At 41.5% G+C, this 25,130-nt stretch overlaps 1 protein-coding gene across 6 annotated transcripts in view; it reads right to left on the reverse strand.

The window, feature by feature from the left end:
* KCNC1 (potassium voltage-gated channel subfamily C member 1) overlaps positions 1–23,689 on the reverse strand; it is a 128,356-nt gene extending 104,667 nt beyond the window's left edge. For all 6 annotated transcript variants that reach the window (XM_075755022.1, XM_075755025.1, XM_075755021.1 and 3 more), the window contains exon 1: positions 22,359–23,689. In XM_075755022.1, coding sequence (XP_075611137.1) covers positions 22,359–22,928 — 570 coding nt within the window. In that variant the 5' untranslated portion in view covers positions 22,929–23,689. The remainder of the gene's footprint in view (positions 1–22,358) is intronic.
* Positions 23,690–25,130: the final 1,441 nt, after the last annotated feature.

The raw sequence follows: 25,130 nt of genomic DNA on the forward strand, positions 1-25,130 counted from the left end.
ACTACCCGCTTGTATTAAATGATTTCACTATCAGCTAAGATGGAGCACACCAGTGAGTGGCATATTATAAGTGTCTAGAGAGATTAGATACTGAAATTAGATGGATAACATCCAGGCTGCTGCGCTGGATCTCTGAGCTCCTAGCATTGTGGTTGCCAACATGTCCTGCTTCAGTCAGATAAAACCTAAAGCTGCACTTCCTCATTCATTTCCCTTAATGGAGGGTGCAAACTAGAGGTGTGTAAAGTCAGTCTCCTGAGAAAGTCACAATAACTGTGTGCACTATATAAGCAACGTGGCATCTAATTCTTCTATAGAAATAGCGTAGTACATCACAGTATGTGCCTGAAATCATCAGATACCTTAGCAAGCTCTAACCCCTTCTGTTTTCAGTTTCTTAAACCAGTAGCTTCTCAATCTGTTTTTCATTGGGGTGGTACTTGACAAAAGGTGGTTTTAAAAAATAACAACTGAAGTATCAGTAAAAACTGCTTAGCTAAGAGATCTGAAAGCTGATGAAACCCGAGATGACAGGTATCCTTGGGGAAAGTGTCATTCTCTCTGGGAAAATTGATTTTAATATGCTGGAGTAGCATGCGATTTAAAATTGGATACATGGGTATTGAAGTACTGCCTTAGTTTCTGTCTTCTTATGATAGGAAAACGTTCTGTTGAGAAAAAGGTACAGTATATAGGCAATAAAAGAAAACATAGCTACAGGTATTGAGAAACAGCATTTAAAAGCCTGTTTCCACTGGTGTTATCCTTTTCTTACAAAGGGTCACAAACTGAGGAATATGTAAAGGGAAAACTGAGTTGCTTGGTGTACTCTGATACAGGAGGCCAAAGGCCTTACCACAAATGGCTGTGCAGTATGTTAGACAACTATTTTATGAATGCTTTAGAAATAGTCAGAAGTGTTTAGGGATTACTTAATTATTCATAAATCACACCTATAGAAACAAATAAATAGGCTGCTGTCGGTTTTTCTTTTCAGGGCTCAAAAAGAGTACGAAAACTTATTAAAAATCCCAGGAACTTTTCTAAATTTAAAAAAGTAATGACTTAAGGTGCCAGAGGTTAATGCTGGGAGAGGATCTCTGCTCTATTTGCTGTAGAAATATGTCTTTTCTAGGCTCCACATTTGTAGAAAAGAAGGAAAAGTTTCTCAGAGTTAAAATATAATATATATATGGAGATATGTATCTATATAAATTAAGGTTCTTTTGCTCATTAATTACCACTGAATGCAACCTCAGTCTCCCTAGTTAAATAAACTAGCATAGCATGGTCTTGTTCTTTACTGGGGCCTCTGGGTGTTCCTCCGAGGAAATGCCGAATAACATTCAGGATGATAAAGTAATAAAAGCCGTAGCACACTTTTAAAATAATTTGAGGGTTTTTTTGTGGGAATCTTGTGTGAATTTTTCATGGTAGAAAAGTTATTTTTTGAAATCTATATATCTGTCTATTCCTGAGCAATCTTAAACAGAATTTAGATATATACTGATGGTCCTTAATTCACCTGTTATCTTAAAATTGTTCCCTGTAATTTGTGTTACAAAAGATTGGGAAAATAAAATTCTCCTTTCTTTGTATTCTCTTTTATTTGAGTGGAAAGCAGAAATAGTTGCAAAATAAAAATTGCAGCCCTGACAAGATCACAGATAAGAATTTCAGCTCAGCTATACCAGCAAGTGTAGCAGGGGTCAACTATCAAACAAAATACAACTACTACTCAAGAACTCCAGGAGGAGAGCTGAGCAGTGCTTTATTTAACAGAGACCTACCTCAGGAGTTTAAGGTAGTCAGAAAGTCATTGCCCAGACTTCTGTTTAGCAAGGAGCCTGAACTTTAATGCTCCATGTATGATGGCCAGTCTCATCTGATTCACTGAGGTATTGCTATAAGCAGAAATGGGAAGGGATAAATTCCACACGTGTGGGATTTAAAATGGGACCCTTAGGCATTTCCATGCCCAGGCTGCTGAAGGAAGGTGAAGGTGTTCTGGTGCCATTTCGTATCCTTTGTTATGGGGTAGGAGATGTCTGACTATGATGGAAATTCTGCCGAGTGCCCCCGAGGTTAAGAGTAGAAATAAGAATTTCAGTTTATTGGTGATAGTTTTAAACTGGGAACCTTGCAAGCCAGCATGGCCGAGTCACTAAGGGTAGCATCTGTAGAGGATGGCAAAGAGCAAGGTGGGAAGGGCAGCTGCTATCTTGCTGCCAAGGAGAGATGTTTCTGCACTCTCCTCCCCTCTTGAGGGATTCCTCTCTCATTTGTGTCCTCAAGCATGACCAGCTCTGTTGACTAACGTGGTGAAGCTTTTATTTTCATCACAATAGCAAAATATCCCCTCTCTCTCCTCTGAAAAGGTGGGTCTGGCTCACCTTGCCTGGTCTCTTTCTCTTGGAGGCTGCATTGGCCAGCAGCTCTTGGCTTCCTCTCTGAATATGGTCAGGGGAGGATTGAGACAAGCCTATGTCCCTGCCTGCACCTTGGTGGCACTTAGTCTAGTAAGATGTTTGTTTTCTAGAGAACAAAGATCCATATTCAGGGAAGAAGACCAAGATGTGACAGATGCCGATCTGCCTGGAAAATACTGAACCTTTGCTACCATTCTCAAGCAAAAGAAATACTCAGGTTTTAGAGAAGCATCCATTGGAATGGCACAGGTACTCCTGGATTTAGCATTGTTGCTTTTGACCTGTTTAGACCTATTTACAATGCTGAGTCTGGTGAAATCTGGGTGGGGGTGGGGTTTAAGCAGTGGGAGGCAGGATTCCTTTCTCATTTCTGTTAATGATTTCTTTTGAATAGCTTGAGAAAAAAGTGGCATCTTTCTGTGCCTCAGTTTGCACATTTTCTGACAAAATTGGAAGAATAGCTGCCTATCTCACTAGAGGCACTGAAAAGATGAAGTAATTTTTGTGAAGTATTTTGAATTTCTGGAAAAAGAGATGTTATGGACAAGCAAAATATTATTCTCTTGCATAAATACTAAATGTGGAAGTTGAGCAGTGATACCTAAGATAATCTAAAAGTAATCTTAAACATTTATAAGTCCTCTTTTTTGGCTATTCTTATAGGTCCTGTTTCTGAAAATGCTCACTGTTGGCAACTTGTAGGCAAATCACTGGAATTTAGGGATGCTCAGTCCTGATGTTCATTATTTTGCTTTATCACAATTCAGAATATTTTCTCTGAGGCCCATGTAGAAGGTCAGGCTCTCAACTGGAATAAGTAGCTCTCTTCAGCTGAACACCTCTATGCCTATTTGTATTAGCTAAAGGGCATGCCCACATCCTGATGTACAAATGTCTCAGTCTGCAGTGTGAAAGCTATTGCTTTCTATTTTCCCAGTAGTAAAGATACTGCAGAAGAAATAGGCTTCAAAAGCCTGCTGGTCCTCTGTAAGATGTTTTAGCGTTCATCCTGTACTGCTAATATATGGCATTTGTAGCGCATAGTTTGGTGAGGGAAATATTAACAGGAGTAAACTGCAGCAACCTCATTGTTACCAACATCAGCACAGGCAACTGAGTGCTACTGCAGGACTTACCTGGTATTATTTCAGAATAAAATCCTTGCTTTAGAGCTTTAACTCCTGCTGACTGTCTGAAATGCAGCTGCTGTGCTGCTGAACTACTGAAAAATCCTATCATATGGGTAATTTCAGGCTGTCGGCTGTAAAAACAATAGCAGGCAAGGAGACTACAAAGAATGGGTTAAATCACAAACTTCCTACCTCTTCGGTATTCCTGGATAATAATCCACCTACAGTGACTCCACACTGTGGGTAGAAAATGCCTGCCTCTTTTTAAACATAATTTATGCACTCCTTTGCCTTTTGAAAAGGACAGACATCAGCCAGATAGAAGACTGCTCTGCTGCATTAGGGTTCAAAATTAACCATCAAAACGTGTGCCTGATGTGCAAGTCAATCTGCCAAGTCATAAATGTTACAAACAGACATTTGATTACAGTGTGTATTTTTAAAGTATGCTTTTTGGCTATGTAGCTTTAGCAAATACCGTTTCTACTAGTCTGTGCTAAGAGGAGAGAGATACATATGCTGTTAACCTGGCACAATACAAAATCTGCCATAAACTGATTTCCCGGGAGGATTTTGTTCCGCAAGGACTGTGTGCTATGAGGCAATGTCTCCCCGATGATTCAAAGTGCCCTTGACTTGATCTGCAGTAAGCAGGAAGGAAGGTGCCTGATAGTTTCTTCTGTGATGCAGTGGTGGCATCTGAGGAGGCTGAAAGTGTGAAGGAGACTTAAAAGGAAGCTCATTCCTTCTTTTCTTTTTTCCCCCTTATGAGAAAAAAGTTCTTGTGCTTAGACCTGAAAAGGTTGGTTGGTGAGAAGTTTCTGCTTTTGAAGTAAAATCAGACCTAGAAAATTCTATGGTGGTTGCATAAGTATTGAAATTACAACATTGCTAAAGCCTGAAAAGCAGGCAATTGACTGGGGAGCATGTTTCTAATATAATTGCTTTCTGACTTTTTTTTGTTTTGCTTTGAGTTTTGATTAACTTCACATTAATTATAATCAGTGAACACTGGGGAAGAAAGGGGGGGGCGTTGGTTAAAATTCCAGCAGCTTTCCCTTATTCTTCCATTTGGAAGAGGAGTAATTCCTGTTACCTTCAGGAATTACTTGAGGAAAAAACAAACACACACCACAGGGAGGTCAAATTTGACAGTTTTGATCCCTTGAATTAGACAACCAGGATATAAGCAATTTCAGGCCATCTCTGTATGCCATAAAGAAACAAAACCATGATAAATATCAGTTAGAATTAATTCTTCAAAAGCAGTGCATTTTTTTGAGGAACACAATGGCCCCTGAGCAATATCAAAGACACCTAGCCATTTTCTGCTTGCCTATAGCAAGAATTAACCGACTGTTACAGTGGAAGGAGACACCAGCAAGTTGGTCTTGTGCTGTTCACATATCTCCAACACACTCTGTGGTCTGCATACTAGTCAAAGGGTATTTTCAGAGAGATTGCTATCTACAAAGCAGATGTGCGACTCTTGTGTCATCTGCATTGCTCTTTGAGTCTTCAGGGGAATAACTAGGTAACTCCCTGTCCCAACATACTGCCAGTGACAGAACAGGTCCAAGTGTCATTCTGCTGTGTCTGTCCTGACTTCTTTGCCTCTCATCCTGATCTGTTAATAGTACCTCTGCCACTTCTGGCTGAATGTTTCCTCAGGAAGTGAATAGCTGTCTGATGCCTTTGTGTCAGAGGTCTCATAATATAAAGATGATCCTGGAGATAAAGCCAACCCAGCTGAGAAAAAGGTGACTGCTCCCAGTATGTTTTGTGCCTTTCTGTGATTGCTCAGGGAGCTTCAGCATATGTTGGGCTTCAGCATATACAGCATCTGCTCTGGCATCTTATTCTATAGGGTGTTGGTCTTCTTGGAAGAGACCCACTTTGCTAGACACAGCTCTCAGCTCATACTTAGTCTGCCTGTTCTGGGAAGGCAATGTGTTTTCTGACAACAGCCAAGATAAAAATGAAGGGTTCGTTCTATTGCCACTGCAGGGTTGATGTATAACTTGCACCTTCAAATTGAAATCTCTATTCAGAATACACAGATTATGGAGAGAATGCGTTAATTCACTTAGACTGTTTTCTGGTTTTATGAAGTTGCTGCAAACTGGGGCCAGTTAAAATGCAGGGTAGGATTAAGTCTGCTAGCGCTTTAGTTTTGTACGTTTTGTTTTAAAATGTCTGTTTTAGGATATATGTATTCCATTTTTAAACTTTGTCATTACTTAATTAAAAGTTATTTAGTAGATCAGTCAATAATCTGTTATGCACATTCTATTGGGTGTGTCTTGTGTTAATTTTTCATCTGAAAGAGCAAAAGAATCTTCTGAGTTTTTACCTGTTGTTTTAGAAAGGTTTTGTAGATACAGTGTTAAATGTTCCTAAATTTTATCTCCCTGATCCACGAAAGCTTTGCTTTCTCATTTCCTGTCAATCTTTTTGAAGAATGCTGAATAATCAGAATGAAGCAAAGATAAGATTGCCTTCTGATCCCTCTGATTTATTTTGAGAACAACTTTAGTTCTTTCTGTGTCAAAAAGATGTCCTCACTTCACCTACTTAAAGCAAACATGATACTGAAAATTCGTACAGTATTTCCAATTTATCTTCAAATTACTGTGCAAATGTTAATTAGTCTCTACGATACCCAGAAGAGGTAGATAAATAACATTCTATTATCCTGATTATAGAGGTAAATCACTATCAAGAAGTTGCGACTTGCCAAAGGTCACATTTGAAGTCAGAACAAGAGTTGGTGCATTCCTGTGCTTCCTACACAAGATTGTACTGCTTCTGTCTGCTACCGTATCTCTCCTTGTTGCTGCAGTTCCTGCCACTGAATCTTAAACATATATTCATATCGGAGTCCTTAGTGAACAGAATACGTTATGAACAAGCCACATCTTTACATTAGACAGCATATATTGTCAATTAAAGATTGCTCATTTATTCTAGACTTTTTTTTTAATTAATGTGATCAAACAAGGGCAAGGGGGTGCTAATTGTCCCATGGATTTAACGCACAATGAGAATCACCCCCAGATTAATACCTATGGGAACAGCTGCCAAAACTTGCACAGCATCTTTTAGTCTGACAGAGCAAGAGCTTGTGGCTCCTTCTCACTTCCGTAAGTGCCATATATATTTATTAGGCCAGTTGTTGTTTTCTCCTGAAATCCAATCTAGTCTTGGATCACAGCTGAAAAGAGTCTGTGTGTGGTGATGGCCACAATTCTTGTGCAGGACTCGTAAGAGGAAAAGCTGGTTTGGCTAGGTTGGAACACTGAAGTCTCTGTCCTAGAGCTCTTAAAGAGATGAAGTTGGCCTCATTTTTGGTTTTGTTTTGGGTTTGGTTTGGTTTTTCTTCCTGCCAAGCTCTTGTGCCAGTTGTCAAGGTGTTTGACCTTCACAGGCCACAGAAAAAAAAAAAGTGCATGCAAACACGCCATCCAAAATCCTCAAATATCCTTACAGCAAAAGCTTCTCCAGTGCTAGCACTGGTGGTAATACACAAGGCTTTTCACTGTGGAGCCTAACCCTTTTTTTCATTCTTTGGCAAGCTCGCAACACCAAAACGTGCTCTTTTGACCACAAAATCTATTACTGCAAATTCCCTTCTTCCTAGGCTCTTGTGAGGGCTGCTTTCTCGCTTGCAACACATGCAGAATCTCCTGGCGTGCTGCTAACTCATTTGAATTATTCTGATTAGGTTGTTCTCACCTTGCTGGAAAAGGGTTTGCTGTAAGTTGCTACAGTCTGAGATTTCAAGCTCTTGACAGTCTTGTTTCTCTACTAGTAGGCTGGTGATTTGTCATCCTACATTCCCTTTCCAGGGTCCCAACACTATTTGTTCTTCAATGTCTAGTGAACATTAAAGGATGAGACTTCCCTCTCCCCACAGTGATTTGTTCTTCTGATTCTGAATCCTCCTCCCATCTCCTATTTACTGTTGCTACATCCAACTTCAGGCATTTTCCTTCTCATTGCTTATATTGGAACCACTATTTTCTGTAGTTCTGCTTCAAGAGAGTGTCCTTCTAATATCTGATGATGACTGCAGTTCCTCCACTGCATAGCATCCCATGCTCTGTGAGCAGGAGATCAGTTATCCAACAACAATTGAAATGTTTAAAAACCAGGATTGGTGCCACAGCCTCTGGGTGAAAGAGGAACAATCAGAAGGACAAGATCTTGTTGATCCTTCTAAAAGTAAGAATGGTTTCATGTCCAGAAAAGGCTAGAGAAACAGAGCCAGGCTTAGAATCATTTGAAGAAAAATTCATGAGCAAAGCTGTATTTTCCTGATCTACGTGGAAACCTGTTTTTATTCTCAACTGATTTAAAAACAGACAAAAAAACACACCTCAAACAAGCTAAAGGACTGCAAGCAGATGATGTGTATTTGTAAATAACTCAATGGAAATTATAAAAGCAATTTGGAAAAAAAGAGATCCTTTTTTCCTTGAAAACATTCAACAAAATTTGGCTCGTCTCTCTCTACGTGTGTGTTTAAAAAATAAAATCACTGCCTCAGCATAATGGGAGATTTAAAACCACGAGTGGCTACTTAGCATTTTGATGAAGGCAAGTGTATTTTAAGAAAAAAAAGTATTCTATCCTAAGCTGCAAGCCTTGTGGTGAGTTCTGTTAACTAGAAGAATTCGTAATTTGGGCTACTGAGTTGGTTTAAGAGTGTTTTTGTGGCCTGTGGGCATTTTAATAGCAGGACTGCAGTGAGCACTTGCAGTGAGCTCTAGCAGGAATTATGCAGCTTGATAGCTTCATGTCATCTTGAAATTTTTCTTGATTACAGCTAGTACCATATTCAGTGCAGGTAGTGAATGAGAAGATTTTTTTTTCCATTTGTATCCAAATCTTTATTGATGTTCCTCTCAAAATACAGCTTCTAGTCTCTCAATAAACATGGTACAGGGCTTGTGAACGTAGTTTCCACACATAAATTGTCCAGTGTGTTTTTTTCTGAATGTATTTCTGAGCCCTTTGCCATCTGCGTATATTACAGATCTTGTAGGAAGATCTTTAGACCAAACTACTGCTGTCTCTGGACAGTCATGTACAAGCTCATAGTAAACTTTTTTTTTTTGTTCTTTGTGGCAAAAAAAGACCTGTTGTCATAACATTCATGTCTAGGATCTCTGCTTAAATTTACCGTAGTTCTCACACCTGTAAACATGTACATCTTCTAAAATAGATTGAGGACAATCGGGGTAAAAAGAGGTTAGATTAAATTTCTCACTGGGTTAAATTAGACCTTGCTGCTGAAGTCAAGAGCAGGAAAAGCTTGTGTTTGCAAGAAATGTCATAAAAACAAAGAGCAGTTGTGTGTGGTGTTCTCAGCAGACATACAGCTACTTTGAAGTCCTACCTGGATGAAGAGAGTATGAAAAAGTACTTCATATTGGTGTTAATAAAAATGATACTTGAATGATTAAAACAAAAGCCTATGGATGCATAGTCCCCCCGTGCAGTATTCCATAACCACGTAGATCCAGGCGACAGAGTAGATGCCTGCTTTACCCAGTTTTAATTCCTGTCTGATGGAGGTTGTGTAACGTGAGTCCCTGCATAAGGGAACAAATGGCTTTAATTGCTTCTTAGCAGAGTTCTGCACCTCCTAGCAGAATGAAAATAAGGATGACCTCCCCAGATTCCTACACATGAAAGATAACTTTCCCCTATTTGCAAGAACCCAGCAGAAGCTTTGTGGATGTTCCACCTTCCTTTGAATTTTCTGACAAGGTGACTTTCATCCTAATTGTCATTAGTGCCATATTTTGCACTTCAATATTGAATGCTTGTTTAAAATTCTAAGGATACTTTGTTTATATCTTGTCCTTTTTGTGTAAGTTTTTAAAAGTATTTTCATAAATACTTAAGACCCACAGGACCTTCGTGATGCAGGGAGATATTAGTACTGGCAGCATCCTTATCAGATGATGATAAATAGGTGCACAAATCTATCACAACTGAAATTTTAAAAAGTTTTCAATGCCTACCTTAAGAACCTTTGGCGATCAACTGAAGAGACCATCTGCAGCTGTCATTGACTTCAAGAGGAGCTATGAAATTCCTGTTATGACCTTCCTCATGAGATCAACACTTATACCTAAAGAGGAGTTTTGCTACTGGAGGATGTCCAAGGCTTAGCAAGACCACTGACACAGGAGTTAGTCCAGTGTCTGAAACCTGCTTGTGATTAGCTTGTTTTCAGCATGTTTTCAGATGTGGTAGTGGGCCTTTTGGATGCCAAACACAGAGTCTTGAGAACACCATTCCTCTCGTTGCAAGGGAATAGTTAAAAAAAATGTACAAATTTAATTACAAAAGAGGCTGGAATGGGTTTGGTGTAGAACATACAGAGAACAAGAGGCCTAGGAATACAGCTCCAACCTTCCTGGCTTTTGTTCATATTCCTGCCACAGTTCCCAGTAAGATTTCTGTTTCTTCTATATTTGCTGTAGTCCCTCCTTTCTCCCTTTCTAATAATTTAAGAGACAAGATGACAGAATAGATTAGAAAAATACCTATAAATAATACCGTAAGTAAAGAGGCATTTACCCACTGAGTCTTAAAACTCATTCCCTGATTTGGTTCTATTTTTATAAGCTTCATCTTACTTGACACTGACAATGATTCATATAAATATTAAGTATTCATTTTTAGTCCATTGCACATAAGTGAAGCTAAACTGTAGTGTTCTTTGGAGTTTTTACCCTGCACGTCCTCACTTAAGAAGGAAAGAAGGATAGGAGGATTCAGTTCCTGAGTACTCTACAATCTGGTCCTATATTAGATAGCATAGATGTAACATTTTTAAAATTTTCAATGCCATTCATATTTCAAGGGGAGTTTAGTTGATTTTTTTTTTTCCTTCTGCAGGATATAAAAATGGGACGTGTTAGTCTGAATTAAAATCTAAACCCGAAGGCTGTGGAATATAACATGATTTCTTATTTATCCCTCTTTGTTGTGTTGTAGTTATGTAGAACAACTGATTATTATTCTTTTGCTATATCTTGTTTTTAATTGAATCAGTTTTTAAAATGTCTTATTTATTGTCCAAATGTTTTATTCTTTAGACCGCACAGCAAAGCTATTTAAACAATGAAAGAAAACATTTTTTTCAATATTTGTCACTTCTAAATTCTAATACAATTGTGTTTCTGTTATAGCAGGAGTAGATTTGCCAACAGATGGTAAAACTGCCTCTGCTTCAACAGAGCCCCTGGCAAGACTCCTGTATAAGGTAAATTACAGTAGAGAGGGATATTTAACAATATACCCTTCACAGTTTCCGCTAAGATTTTGAACTAGTACAATGTTTATCATGAAGGCAGTCAATGTAATAGCTAGAATGTTTATTGATCACTGTGTTGGTTGTTAATGCCAGAGCTAAAGCATACGTGCTGTAAAAGGCCCTAATCTTGCAAAGACTTGTTCTAGTGCTTTTCCAAGTTAAATTTATCCTGGCAATAGTTTAATTTAGATTGTTTTCCTTTAATGTTGATAATGCACTTTGAAATATTAAAAAGTAATAGAATGTAAGTGATCGATTCCCATTTAAATTAAAAGAATGTTTATGTTAAAATATTGATGAAAAGGCAGCCTTCAAAGATTTTAAGAATGCTTGTATTTCATGGCATGACTGAAAGGTGACAGATTGATAGCCCTGGGAAACGTAGGTCTTTTCGAAACAAGTTATGTGATGTGTCCTTACACTGACTTGGGAGCTCACTTTCCAGCGTGGCAGAACCGCTTACATTCTGGGGTGAAAAAATTTTCTCTACTTCTGCGTATCATCTCATACTTTTATTGTGCATTTTGTACAGTCCTTCTCCAGAGGGGCTGCAGAGAGATCACTAAATCATTGCATGTGGCCCAACCTGGAGTCAACTGCATGACAACGACATACAGTTATTTCCTAACAGGAACAGGCTTCGAACTAGTAATTGAAAATAAAAAGCTAGCATTGTCACACGCTAAAGTTACGCTGTCTCTAACAACATCTCTACATATATATGTTTTCTGCTATTAATCTTGCTGAATTCAGTAGCCCAAAATTACCACAAGGGAACAGCTTTTTAGTTCCACAGTATTGGGAAATGCTGCTTTGCCACATATCCGGTATATTGGTTTGTGAATTCCTCATGCCATCCAAACTGGATCAGCTTCACTAACTGCTTGGATTATGCAGCTGCATGAAGTTGAGACATCCCTTGAGCAGAAACAGATGAAAATTTGAAATCCTGCAAGTGGAGGAAGATATTAAATCTGAAATTTCACATCCTAAGCAAAAAACTGTAGCCACTGGATTATTGCATCCAGGGAACTGTTTCACACTACTATCATCTCCTGTTTTCATTTGAGTGTGTTTTTGAAAACAGCTTATATTCAATGTGTGTATTCAGCAAGTACGTTTAAAGGACTGTGCTTTTTAGGGAAGAAAATTTATGGGCATTAACAAGGCTTTGATATAAGGCAGTTGCCAACAGTACTAAAGCAGTTCCGGGCATGGGAAGGAACACGGGACTGGAAATTTTAATATGCATTTTAAAAAAATTACATCTGCAGGTTTACTGTTTTGTGAACTGTAAGTTTGAACTCACATGGCTACATCCTTTCATGAGTCTGGCCTCAGAAGCGAAGCTGTAGGAACTGACTGCTAGATTTCCATGGCATTGGAGTGATGGAAAGATGGTGGGTGTCCACCCCTGCTGTCTTTGCACTGGTTGGCACAGCTCATACATGTACCGCACTTTTTGAAGAATCATAGCTTTGGGTGATCTTCTGCTCCAATCCAGCTTGGTTTGGGAAACACTGCACCTGAGTATAGCACAAATTCTTCCCAGAGATGCTTACTGTTATCTTGCTGGTTTTATGTCAATAGCATTTGGAGGTGTCAACAGAGATTATAACTTTATTGTGCTAGTTACTGCAATAAACACATAGGAAGGGAGAGCCAAAAAAATACAAAGCAAGTAACCTGAGAAAAGTTGTTTTCCTATTTAGAAAATGACGCACTAAGATTAAATGTCTTGTATGATTCCACACACAGTAAAAATCACAGAAAATGAGACGAGCTGAAGCCCACCCAAATAACGTGGCTTAATGAGCTAATATAATGTGCTGTCTGTGTACTCTGCCATTGCAAATGTTCATTTGCTGAGCTATAGGAATACAGCCTGCCTTTGTACTACTGGCATGCTGTAGGTGCTAGCTGAAACCTCTGAGAGGATTCTTCAGAGCTAACATATGCAAACAAGGAGGGCGCACAAATAATGACTTTAGTCAGATCTGCTAACAAATGCTTCCTTAATAAGATGCATTAATTCAGTTGCTTGCAATCATTTGTCCAAATCTCAGGTTTTGGGGTTTTTTTTAGATTTGTGGGGTTTTGTTTGGGTTTTTTTTTTTCCTTTCTAGTGAATTCACACCATATAGGTCTGTGTATGTTTCTGTGGATGTGTGGAATGTTCTGAATGAATGTTAAAGGTCACCTAATCAGAACGAAGGTTTATCCTGCTGTCCTAGCCAAGATATCCTTAGAGGACAGTAAATGTGCAGTTTTAGGGGTTGCTGTAGCTGATGGTAGTATATATGTGAAGATACATTTGTGTTTTGGAGTTGAACACAGCACAGAAATTGCTATTGAATTTCAAACTTTTAATTTGCTTTTAGTCCATGTCGCTGACGCTTACAAAGTAAAATGAGCTTCTCTTAGTGAAGCAGGTTGTCCAAAAGATGTTTTCTTTAGAACAGTGAATGCACTTTTGCACTATTGATTTCCTGCTGCTTAGACATTACTAACATTTCAAGTAATCTATACAGTTTTGAAATTTATTTTAGGTCTTTTAATAAAATCACTAGCACCTTTGGGATGTCTTGGTAGGATAAACACTGAACTCCTATCAGCTAAACACTACATTTCAGTATTGCTTAAGCAAAATTCAGATATAAGCTGATGTGCTACTGCCCCCAAAAAAGATAACCAAACACACACACACACCCCCAAGCAATTGACTCAGTCTGATACTGGTTAAGCTATCATAGCATCTTCTGAGTTTGTCCTTACAAAGTGCTTTAGTGAAAAAGCCTGAGTTAAAATCAGTTCCGCAGTATGCGGGACACGTTCCCAAGAAGTGCTAAGACGTACTGTCACTAGATTTCTTGCAAAACTCCACACTGTAAGCAATGGGGAGATCCATGCTAAAAAAAGAAACAGGAACAGCACGATGTGGTTGATAGCATGTTGTCTTGTTTTTAGAGTACAGATCAGAGGCTGCTGTGAAGGCAAGCCCTTTTGCATTGAGTATTGTGGCAATTACACAATTGTCCTTGTCCTGAAAATTTTTGCCTGAAATAGGTCTGCTTGGGTCTCTGGCTGGATCCCACTAAAATCAGTGGTAGCTGTGGCAGTGGCTCTGTGAGGTGGGGTGGGATTTTACTGACGGTCTCTTAACTCCTTGCCCGTGTCCTTTTCTGCTATAAGACACGACCTCCCTCCCGCTGGAGGTTGTAGGTGCTCGGCATTTTTAGGGCTTTCTCCCTATTCATTTTTTTTGAAGTCTGTTGTCAAATTAGAAGCATTCTGATTGAAGGTTTTCATTTAATTAATAACTGGGTAAATCACAAAACGGGCCTCTACCATCTATAACTGTCAATTGATCTGGCATAATGAAGACTGCAAGAATCCAAATTGAAAAACAGAACAGGGTTATTGGAATGAATTTTCAGAGTGAAACCTGCACTTCTGATGCATGTCAAATAATAAGTGACCTGAACTGACCAGATCTTTCTGTATTTGAATAGGGAAATGCAGGTGATGTTTTAAATGTGGTTTTGGAGAGAAAAAGTGGGCAGGAATAGGGATTCTCCTGCAGTTGAAACAAGGAGCTATTATTCTATTGGTGTATTTCTGCGCACATTTTTAATTTTTTTATGAATGCTGAGTAGATGATGCAGGAAATTCAGGAAAGTAGATAGATTCAGCTTAGTTGTGCAGACCAAAATGCCTGGTTTAACTCATATTTGTCTCTGGGAAATTATAAGACTTGGTAGGAATAGGTTTTGCCTCTGTTACTTAAAAGCAAATAATCCATCTTACTGCTTCTTAAAAGGGATATTCTTTCTCAGATTTTCAAGTAAAAGCCAGTAGGATATTTAAACCGTTTCATGTGGTCATGCCACCACAATGGTCTTGACCGAACATTTTCTCAAAGTAAATCTAGCAGGGTTAAGATTTACTGCTGCTTCTGAAGTATCAACATAATTACGTAAGTGTGTGCCAGCTGCATGTGCCTGTGTTGGTAGCTCGTGTGCAGCACACACATCGCTGGCTGTCTGCAGTGCACTGAAATCGGAGATTTATTGCATTTACAAAGGGCCATTACAATGCAATTTTAACTTACTGTCATTAAAGGGTCTTACATCATAAGCAATCACTGCAAAAAGCCTTGGACTGAGATTTATTCGTAATTTTTATAGCATGATTTATTATTATATCTTATAAATCATCTCTGAAAGAAATGAAAATCAGTTAGGTCCTGGTCCTTTCACCTTTACCCGTGCTGGGTAGTACCTTGTTCTCAGCCCAAAGGAAAGAGGGATGTTTCTGGAGTAAACTATCACTACAAGAGTAGGAGTGAAGATAGCAAAATCTGGGTCCTTACTGAGCACAGGAGAGAGATGTAAAAATTATTCTAGAAATGACAGCATTCGGTTTATATTCCAGGGGGAGGGGGTGGTTCTCCATAGATTCATAGATTTCTCTGATTTCATCCGATCCTAACACTCCTGTGTACCATTTGGAGTGAATCACATATTTATGTAATGCAATATTCAGTAGAGAAAGCCAAGTCAGCCTTCCTTTACTGTTCTTTCCTCAGATCAAATTCAGTGTATAGTAACTGAGAAGCTAATCGTAATACAATTGCAAAGATCTCAAAATGGCTGTTCTTATTAGTCTTATCCCCCCAAGAATGCACTGAAATTTCATAAAAACAAGCGCATACAAAGTGGAAGCTCATTTTTGCCATCTGTATTTGCAAGGGAAAGAATTACGTGCTTGATTATCAATTAGAGCCCAATTTTTCAAGCTGAATACCCCTGCTTGCCCTTTTTATTATGAAATACAGCGCTTGGATATGATTTGGTTGAACATTAATTGAAGTCATGTGGCTTGAATGGGGATGTTATTGTATAGTCCTTTGCAGCAAAAAATGCCCATAAGATCACAAAGAGCTTTGTCAGTATTAGAGCTCAATGTTTTGATGCAATGTGCTAAAGATGCTTATGTCTTTAAATGATTATGAAAATATATATTTGAATATGTATGTTCCTAATAAATTGCAAAGATCTATTGCGCTTCAGTGCTTTGGAATGGAAATATGCAATGTATCTATTAAAAACGCAGTACGCTGCAATTTATTTGTTATCCTGAACCATACTGCAGGAAAATTCATTTCTATCCCTGAAGTTGGTGTGGTAATTTTGGCAATGGATTTCAGTAACAGTAAGGCTCTGTTGCTGATTTGCTAACATCTCTCCTTATGTTAAAAGAAAGGCAATATGTATAGACTTTACTAAAGTACTACCATAAATATACACAGATCAGTCACGTATTTTTAAAAATAAGAAAGAAGAATACCATTGAATACTAGACTGCACAGTGGAAGGAAAAACAAGATGGAAAAATAGACTTCCTAGGTATAGTCTAATATATCACATTTTTGTGAGCAGTTCTAAAATAGAAATATTATGATTGATCCACGGATCTTTTTATCCTTTCTCTCATGATATACCAACAAAGAATACCAGTATTTTGTTGCCTTTTTTTCCTAACCAAAATAGCGAATGTCAGGAGAAGGGCAAAGAAAATAATTGAAGGCACATAGGGGTGGATTAAAGAGGGAAGGGACCAAATATCATACTGAAACCAGTGATATCGATTTCAGTGGCACCAAGGTTACATTTTCAGAAGTATTTTGGGATGGTTTAATTTTGAAGTCCTTCCTCATTTGGAAATCCCACTCAGCATCGTAGGAGGTGGCAGTGATAGGAAGGCATATATATGTGTATGCATATGATGGTATGATCCATACAATCACAGCCTTGGCTAAATCAAGTAAATTTTGTAACCTAGAAACATTAAAATTAAGTAAGATTAAAAAAATTTAAATGGCAACAGATGCTGTTCTTTTTTAAGGTTTTAGAATAATAGAAATAAAATTGGAAATAGGGAAATGGATTAAAAAAAACTTCCTTGAATTAAAACTGCTAAGTCTGTACTAGCCAGCCATAGATTTGTCAGGTGGGTAACATCATCCCTCTCATCTTCCTGTGAGGTTGTGACTGCAAAGAGATTGTAAGATGTTCTGGGCAGACATCATATCTTCCTAAGTGTTTCTGAACAGCTCAAACCAATGAAGTTATGATTCTGCATGGCTGCTCTCTTTTTTTTTTTTTTTTTCTTTGGTGATGGCTGTAAAACTTATTACTTCTGAAGTCAGAGGGACAATTCCCAGGAGTTATTTGTGAGTGTGCCTGCTCCCACCTTCAGTGGGGACTGAACACGGGACTTGGTGTGAGCAGCAAACACTTACTAGCTGGCATTGCAAAGGCTTCTTTGGACAGGATGCAGAAAAGCCTGTACCATGCTTACTGATGGGTTATATAAGGATTTGCAGTAACATGTCCCTGGATGGGAGAAAATAGGAGTAAAATGGAATTTTAGGACCTATATTAATAATGGATGACAGAATGGTAGTTAACAGATGTCTATCTGTAATTCCATTATATTACAAGTGCAGGAGAAACTTCATTTAATGTGGAAAAGATTCTCATTTTTCCAGAGCTGTAATGCAGCGTGCAGTTAAAATTAGGCTGTCTCGTTAATTGTCAAAGTATATGGTGAGAATTACTGCAGCCAGCTTCAGTGCAGGATTAGATATGCCTCTGCAGGGGAGACCTTGCAGAAAGGCCCAAGGTGGGAGAGCAGCTCCATCGGGGCCCCTTTGATGAAATCCCTCCCCCCAGGGAGAGGGGTGCCTGTGGGTAGGGGAAGGCGTGTGGGGCAGCTCTCCTCCTTCCTCTCACTATCTGCTCGTGCTCAGCGGGAGCCCCCAGAGCTCTGTCCGTGGAGCACTCCTGTGTGAAGTCCTGCATCGCACAGCTGCAGAATAAGCTCCCCTTATTGAAGGGTAATGAGTATCTATTCCCACTCCCTGATACTTTCCCCAATTCCTGAGCTTAGCTGTACTGGGCCAGGGTAAAGGATGAGCAGAAATCACCCCAGCCTCTAAGCCTTGAGACAGTATGGTTATTCAGCAACCTAGGGATCTCATAAGCCTTCTTGTACCTATGGGATGTAGTTTATATAGAGAAAATTCAGTTTAAATGAACACAGCAAGGTTGAAATGCTCTGGAATGCACAAAAGAAAGCTGCAAGAAATCCCTGGGGAATACCTTTTTCCTCATCTCTCCCCCACTATCCTTTTTCCTGTCTCCTCCTCAGTGTCAGAAACTTGTCCTTCAAAAATCACCCACTGAGGAAAGCAGATCCTTCTGCAGGATGTGAAGGGACAACATGAGGGAAGGGCGAGTGAGTCTCACCATAAGCCTTTCCTCTTCCAGATCAGAGCTGTATAGCGTATGCCAGGATGGCAAGTCAAGCTGTTGAGGACTTTCCGTAAGACCCCAACCAGCTTTTACTTTAAAAACAGTAAAACTGTTTATTTGGAAGGACTACAAAAGCTTTCCTGAGGGTTCATTACTGAAGCTTAACTGTCCAATTTGAACATGAGCAGTAGCTCAGAGTCTCAGCTGAAAGCTCCTGGTTCCCAAGCTCTGACTAACCCAATGACTGTGAGTTAACACAAACACAGCCTTATCCTGCTGGGGAGGAGGAGAAGGAAGGGGGCAAAGATGTTAGGTACCTGCAGGCCAAACTCCCCAGGAAGTCAGCGGGAGCTTCGCTGGTGTAAGAACAGCATGACCAGACATAAACATAAAGGAGAGAGGATGCTAAGAAAGTATTTTTCACACGTTTGTGTACTGTGGGGCCTGTGAAGTCTAATGAGTGCAGAATGCAGGAACTCTATTACAACCTAACTCTTGGATATGCTGTTTTAGTGTATCTTTGTAGTTTTCTGTGTGACTCTATTTCCCCCTTTGCATCTATTTATGAAAAATAAATTTACAAAGTTGCCTGACATTGCAAAACAGACAGTTCTAATAAGCTTTAAAGAAACGTCTCACCAATTCAGGTGCACAATATCCATTGACATGCAGTGATATTTAGCTGCCTGATCAGATGCTTTTGCAAATCTACTTGGATGCCTGTCTGTCTGCATATGCACTCAGTATAACTGTAAATCTGATCTTTTCCATCACCTTCTCTGTTACTCTGTTCAGACCTCCAGGTACCAGACTTTGTCTCTGTCACCCAAATGTGGATTCTTTAAGTTAGAGAAACACGACACCCATTTATCTTATTAAGGTAGGTGTCTAAGGTATCTGTGATTTGAAACAAGCTACCTTTTTCTATTACAGATTCAGAAGACAATGTAATCTTTTAACATAGTTAATCTTTTTAGAAAGAGTTACCTTATTTAAGAAATTAGTGTTTAGAAAACTAGAATTTAATTAAACTCAGCCACTATTGTTGTAACAGGAAGCTGTTGACTATGTTGCACCTGAAGACAAACGATTAGTGACTGGGAGCTTATGCTTTGTCCAAGTAAGTTTAGAAATAGACAAAATTTGCAGAGTTAGCTGATTTTGCCTGACATACACAAATGTTCTTCCAGTCTCTCCTGGCTGTCTACAATGCGAACAGATGTAATTTAGTATGAGTTAGATGATGGCGAAGCAAACCAGTCAAAGGTACTTGTATTTGTAAGCAGTGTCCATCAAAATGCTCCAAGAATGGCTAGATTTGAGTAAATGCTGAGCTTTCCATAGACAGTTCCTAACATGGACTGAATTAGTGTACCAGATATAGTCCAGGGAAATCTTGCTTTATTCAGATATGTGGGTTTTCATTTAATCTTAATCTTCATGTACTGTATTCCTTTTACTTGCCAAGTGTAACAGTATAAGGGTTATGTAAACCGATGCTTATATTAAGATGTTATTTTGACATCGTTTTGGTGCCATATGTAAACACCAAACATGTATGTAATAATCACCATTAGTAGCAGTCTCAGATCCAATTAGGATGACAAATTTTTGTGATGCATTTTTTTTTGACAAAATGGCAATATGAATTTAAATTTTGGCATGACTGAAATAGTTTGTAATTGAAAGTAGCGTACACAATTAAAAGTGAGGCAACAGTGGATTTGTTGCCTGACTCTACTAATGATTGCTTTAATATACCATTCACTTGTTAACGATGGTATCAATTATTTTACTGTAAATTAGCTATTGTGAGTTTGAGGTCTTTTTGCAATGTCTGTGTTAGGTTACAGGAGCATAAATCAAACTCTCATCTCTTTTTACATCCATAACCATAATATATGGCTTTTATTAGAAGATGTTAAGTGTCTTATAATGTCTTCTTAATGGACAGTGTGTGCATGTGTTGATGATGAAAGCCATCTTCCTTCATGCAAAATATTAATGCATATGGCCTACATCTCCATAGATACAAGTTAAAGAACCATATTTAACCCATGAAATATTCAGTATATGCTTTAATTTTGCCCAGAATTTGTATTTCTCTAGTATAACAATTCTTTAAGGAAAGAAGAGCTAAATCGGGGGTTGAATTCTACCAGCTATGCACATGTAATTGTGAATAAATTGGTATAATATCTACTGAAAAAAACCCAAACAAAAACCACAACCCAAACCAAAATCACTTTATAAAATGCCTATTCCTAAATGAAAATACCCATAGAGAATTAGAAAATTATATCCTCCTAAAATTCCAGCTTATACATCACAAAGACTCTTAATATTGGTTATAGATTTTTTTCCTCTGACCTAAAATATCATGCTTCCAAGCAAAAGGGTGTTTTAGCCTCTATTTGTATCCTTTTCATTGGGACAGCATTATCCATTTGCCTTTTGGACCATTCCACAAAATCTTGGACAAGCACACTGCCTTGACTTGAAGTGTGTTTTACAAACAGATTCCTGGGCACCAGAGAGATCTGCTATTGAAACCAACGCCTGCTAATATCAGGCTTGATTAAAGGAAGCTAAGCAAGCCCTTTGAAGGATACCCTCCAGCTTTCCCTCTCCGTTTCCATGTTCCCTTGGCAGAAATCAGGGATTTGAAAGCTACAAGTCAACAGCATCATCCTTTCATCTCATGGTAAATATTTTATTATTCCTTTATCCTCCATGCTGTTTAAAGGAATTCATTTAAAATATTAACTTCTTTGTTCAGGGAGGAAATCTCCAAAGGGTATGCAGACAAGAATCTTTAGAAATGCACCAAGATGTAACTCCAGGCTCAGCTCCAGCTTTCCCCATTCATTCAGTCTGCAGACCTGGTGGCTCCCTGCTGGAGATCTCTGCTCAGACCGAAAGTCTCCAGCAGCTGCTGTTCCACCACCCATTCATACACAAGCAGCTCCCCTGTCCCTGCATTTCCACCTCTCTTTCTTCCATCCATCCAATTTGCTCCCTAATCTGATCTCACTTCTTTGATCTTCCTCAGGAACTCCCATCATCCTCCCACACCAAAGCATCGCTCGTCCCTACCGAGGGCTGGCAGCAATTATGCTCTCACTAAGGTACGTTTGAGAGAGGAGTAAAACCTCCCCAAACCAATTTCTTTGCAAAGGCACTGTCCTTCATCTATTTTTCTGCTTATCAATATGGGTATCTTGGGGGTTAATCCTGCTGCTGCTCCTGAAGTAAATGTTTTCTTTACTTTTGACTTCAGGAGCAGAATTAGGCCCTAATTAATGTAATTATCCTCATATGTAATAGCATGAAAGGTAACTACTTAGAGGAGTCAGGTGACTGTTTTAAGACCATCTTTATCCACAGCTACGCTGTGAACTGCACCAGTGTGCATTCCCTTTCCAAAACAACTGCAGGCACCAGGAGGGGAGGAGTTGTCCTTCAGTAGCCAGGCAAGAAATGTGTAAAACACAGTGTCCCTTCTACATGAATGAACCCTCTCCTCTGATTAATACACTGCATTTCCCACCAGGGAAAAGACAGGGAGGAGGTGAGGAACTGAATTACCCATTCTCAGAGAAGCATGGTCATAAATATTTAACATGGGACATATGTGAAATGAGAAGGAACAGACCCCCTTTCCAGTCCAGGCTGAGAAACTCTTCAAATCCCCTGGTCTCCCAGGGACTGCCTGCTCCTGGGATCCTTTCTCCATCTCGTAAACGGGAGAGAGCCGTTAGCTCGTAAGAGGGCTGGATAAGGTGTCTCTCTACTGGGGGGTGACTGACTGTAAAAATCTGTGCATGGAGGGAAATTACCTGGTGTAATGGAGATCTTTCTGGTCTGTGAATGGGACCCTGCCCCAGGCTGGTGGGGTTTTAGGAACCTGTTAGAAAATCAGGGTTTCTGGTATCACACATAGGAGTACACGAGCTCATGCCCCATGCACGGGGCCTGCTTGAGAGTGTGGGTTATGTCCCCATAGCCCGTGTGCGATTTTTGTATGGCCACACACATGGATGGCTGCTCTGCTCTGACAGTGGAGATAACCCTGATGATGCTGGGAGGAAGTGGGACTGAAGGGAGGTTTGAGTGTTTTGATGAGGGTGCTGATTGCATAGCTTACCCTTGCATATCTGGAGGAGTAGGGATCCTCAAAGAGTGCCCAGATGCGGGGCTGCCACCGTCTCCAGAAGCCCCCAGACCTGCCATCTGGGGAGTCACTAAGTGCTAGGCGTTTTGTCATCTCCAGCTCCTCTTCACCATCACCAGAGTCTCCGGTGCCATCTATGTCTCCGTCCTCGGCACTGCTATCCAGGGGCGCCCCACCAAAGCTGTCCAGAGCCTCTTCGGCGTCGCGGTGCTGCCGGTAGGTCATCCAACAGCAGGGCTCCACATCGGTCTCATCGATGCCCCAGAAGGCCAGCTCCTCCTCATACAGGGGCCCGCACACGTCCGCAGGGCAGTGCAGCTTGCCAGTGCGGTAGTAATTTAGGATGTGGGCAAAGACGCCTGGGTGCCGGTCAAAGAAAAACTCATCCGTGCGGGGGTCATAGTCAAAGTGGCTGTGGGCATCGGGTTCAGCGATCCAGGCCAGCCGAGTGCCGGGCAGGGTGCGTAGGGTGCTGCGGTAAGTCTGGTGCCTAGTCCCTCCCACGTTGATCACAATGCGGTCGCTCTCGTCGCCCTGGCCCATCTCGTCTCTTATTAGGCATGTCGCAGACTCATCCAAGCAAGCACGGCAGGCAGCAAGCCCGTAAGGGGACGGCTGCTCGGTGGCAGTCAGTGCCTAACCCGAGCCCCGATCCAGGCCCGCGGGGGCGAGGGGCCCTGGCCAGGTCTGCTCCCCGGGGGCCGCTCCGGGGTGAAGCCGGTGCCCGTGGCTCCCGGCGCTGCACCGCCTTCGTCTGAAGTCAGACACTCGGGGGCTGTCGTAGCTGCAGCCGCGGCGGAGGGGCAGGGGCAGGGGGGGCCATGCTCCGGGAGCGCGGGCGCTGCGGTGCCGGGGCGCAGGGACGTGCCGGAGGGGGAGGGCCCTTCCCTGGTTGGCCGTGGCCAAAAGCACAAAAAAAAAAAAAAAAAAAAAAGAAAAAAAAAAGAAAAAAGGGAATTATTTTTTTAAAAAAAGGGAGAAAAATCGCAGCCCTGGCGCTGCCCACAGGTGCTCCGGGCGCGGGGCTGCGGGGCGCTGGGCAGGAGGCGGGGGTGGGGGATACGGCGGGGCTGTGCCCGCGCCCTTCCCGGCCGTGCGGGGCGGGGGGCGCCCGCCGGTGCTGAAAGGACAGCGCCGCGCACCGCCCTCCCGCCGCGCCGCCTCCGACCCTGCGGCCGGGCCGGGTCGAGCGCGCTGTCAGTGCGGGCGGCGGGGACCCGCGGCGCCGCCGCTGCCGCTGCTCCTCCCGCTGCCGCCGCCGCCGCTGCCGGGCGGCTCGGTGCAGCCCGCCCGCTCCCCGGACAGCGCCGCGCAGGCGCGTTGCTCCCGCCCGGCCGTCGCTCTCCGGGTCCTAGCGCCGGCCTCGCCCCGAGGGCGCTGTCCCCCGCTCTCGCCGGCGCCGCCCCGATCCCCGCGGTTCTTCGGCCGCCACGTCGTGTACGTACTTACCGGTGTCGGGATAGGGCTCCCTGCTCCGGTACCCCTGGCTGGAGGAAGAGCGCCCTCACCCTCCACTCACGTCCCGAGAACCGCCCTCTTTCAGCGGGGCGATGGCGGCACTGATGATCCCCTTCGGGAGGCGTTGGGTTTTCTGGTGCCGCCCCGTGCTCGGCTCTGAGTGACCCTCTTTAGGGCTGTTGAAGTAAGCCACGGCGTTCTTGTCCTTCGTGGACTGGACTCACTGCAGGGCAAAGAGGTAAAAATGAAGACGATCTCCCCATGCATAAATCTCTCACATCGTGAGCAGTGATGCCCTGGGTCGCCGTTTCCTACTGCATTGCACCTTTACGTGGTCCCACACACCTGCTCTATTTGTCCATATTTTCTTCTATGTTTCTACTATTCGTTTGTTTTTCCCCTAAAGCTTGGGTTGGTAGGAGGCTGCAATTTGGGTTCACGTTGTTTATTCTTTTTTGTTCTCCGTAACTCACAAAGAATGCTAAGGGAAGCTTCACATCTATAAAAAGAGCAGTTCCTGCCCTGTGAGGAGCTTGAAGAACAGCAGTGAGATGATTTTGCGGAAGGGAAGTCACAGAGGTATGTAGACACGTTCTGTGTTTTGTTTCATTTGCTACCAGTATCCCAGGAGGAGTGGGCTTATGAGAGAGCCTGGAAAGCTGAGCTGTCATGGATGAATCGTGGAAGGCCATGTCACGAAGAGTGGATGACGTGGGGAAACGTAATTGAAGGGTATAGGGTTGAGGAATGCTGCTGGAGTGCAGAAGTGGTAGGGACAATGCGATGCTCAACAGAAGAGGATAGGCTGGGGTAATGCAATTAGGTTGAGCCTTGAAGGAGGACAGAGATTGGATGTGCTGGAACAGCAGGTGAAGAGCAAGTGGAAGGCTGCCAAGGAGCGAGTGGTGTGGTCAGGTTTGTGAGAGGGGAGGTGTGTGGCCATCCACTGCTTCCTTGGGTTGCAAAGGAGCATTGCACGTTTGGGGTGCAGAGAAGAGAACATTGCAGTACCTGTGGTAGGATATACCAAAGAGGCCTAAACAACAGATTTGTCTGTGAAAATTATAACAGATTGGTCTTGAAGCTAGTGGGGTAGAAGGAAGGCCCGGGAGCTGGGTGCTATTTGTGTCTGACTTGTGGGAAAAGGGAGGGAAGACAGTGGAAATGGGGAGTACGTCACTGCTGTTGGCAGTGAAAGAGAAAAGGGAAAGCGAGGCTAAACCAAAGCAACTTTGCACTTCAGCTAGCGTAAACTGATGACAAAATCTCCAGGAAGAGATGGCAGCT

Source organism: Balearica regulorum, chromosome 5 (assembly GCF_011004875.1).
Source record: "Balearica regulorum gibbericeps isolate bBalReg1 chromosome 5, bBalReg1.pri, whole genome shotgun sequence".
In the NCBI taxonomy this organism is placed as follows: domain Eukaryota; kingdom Metazoa; phylum Chordata; class Aves; order Gruiformes; family Gruidae; genus Balearica; species Balearica regulorum.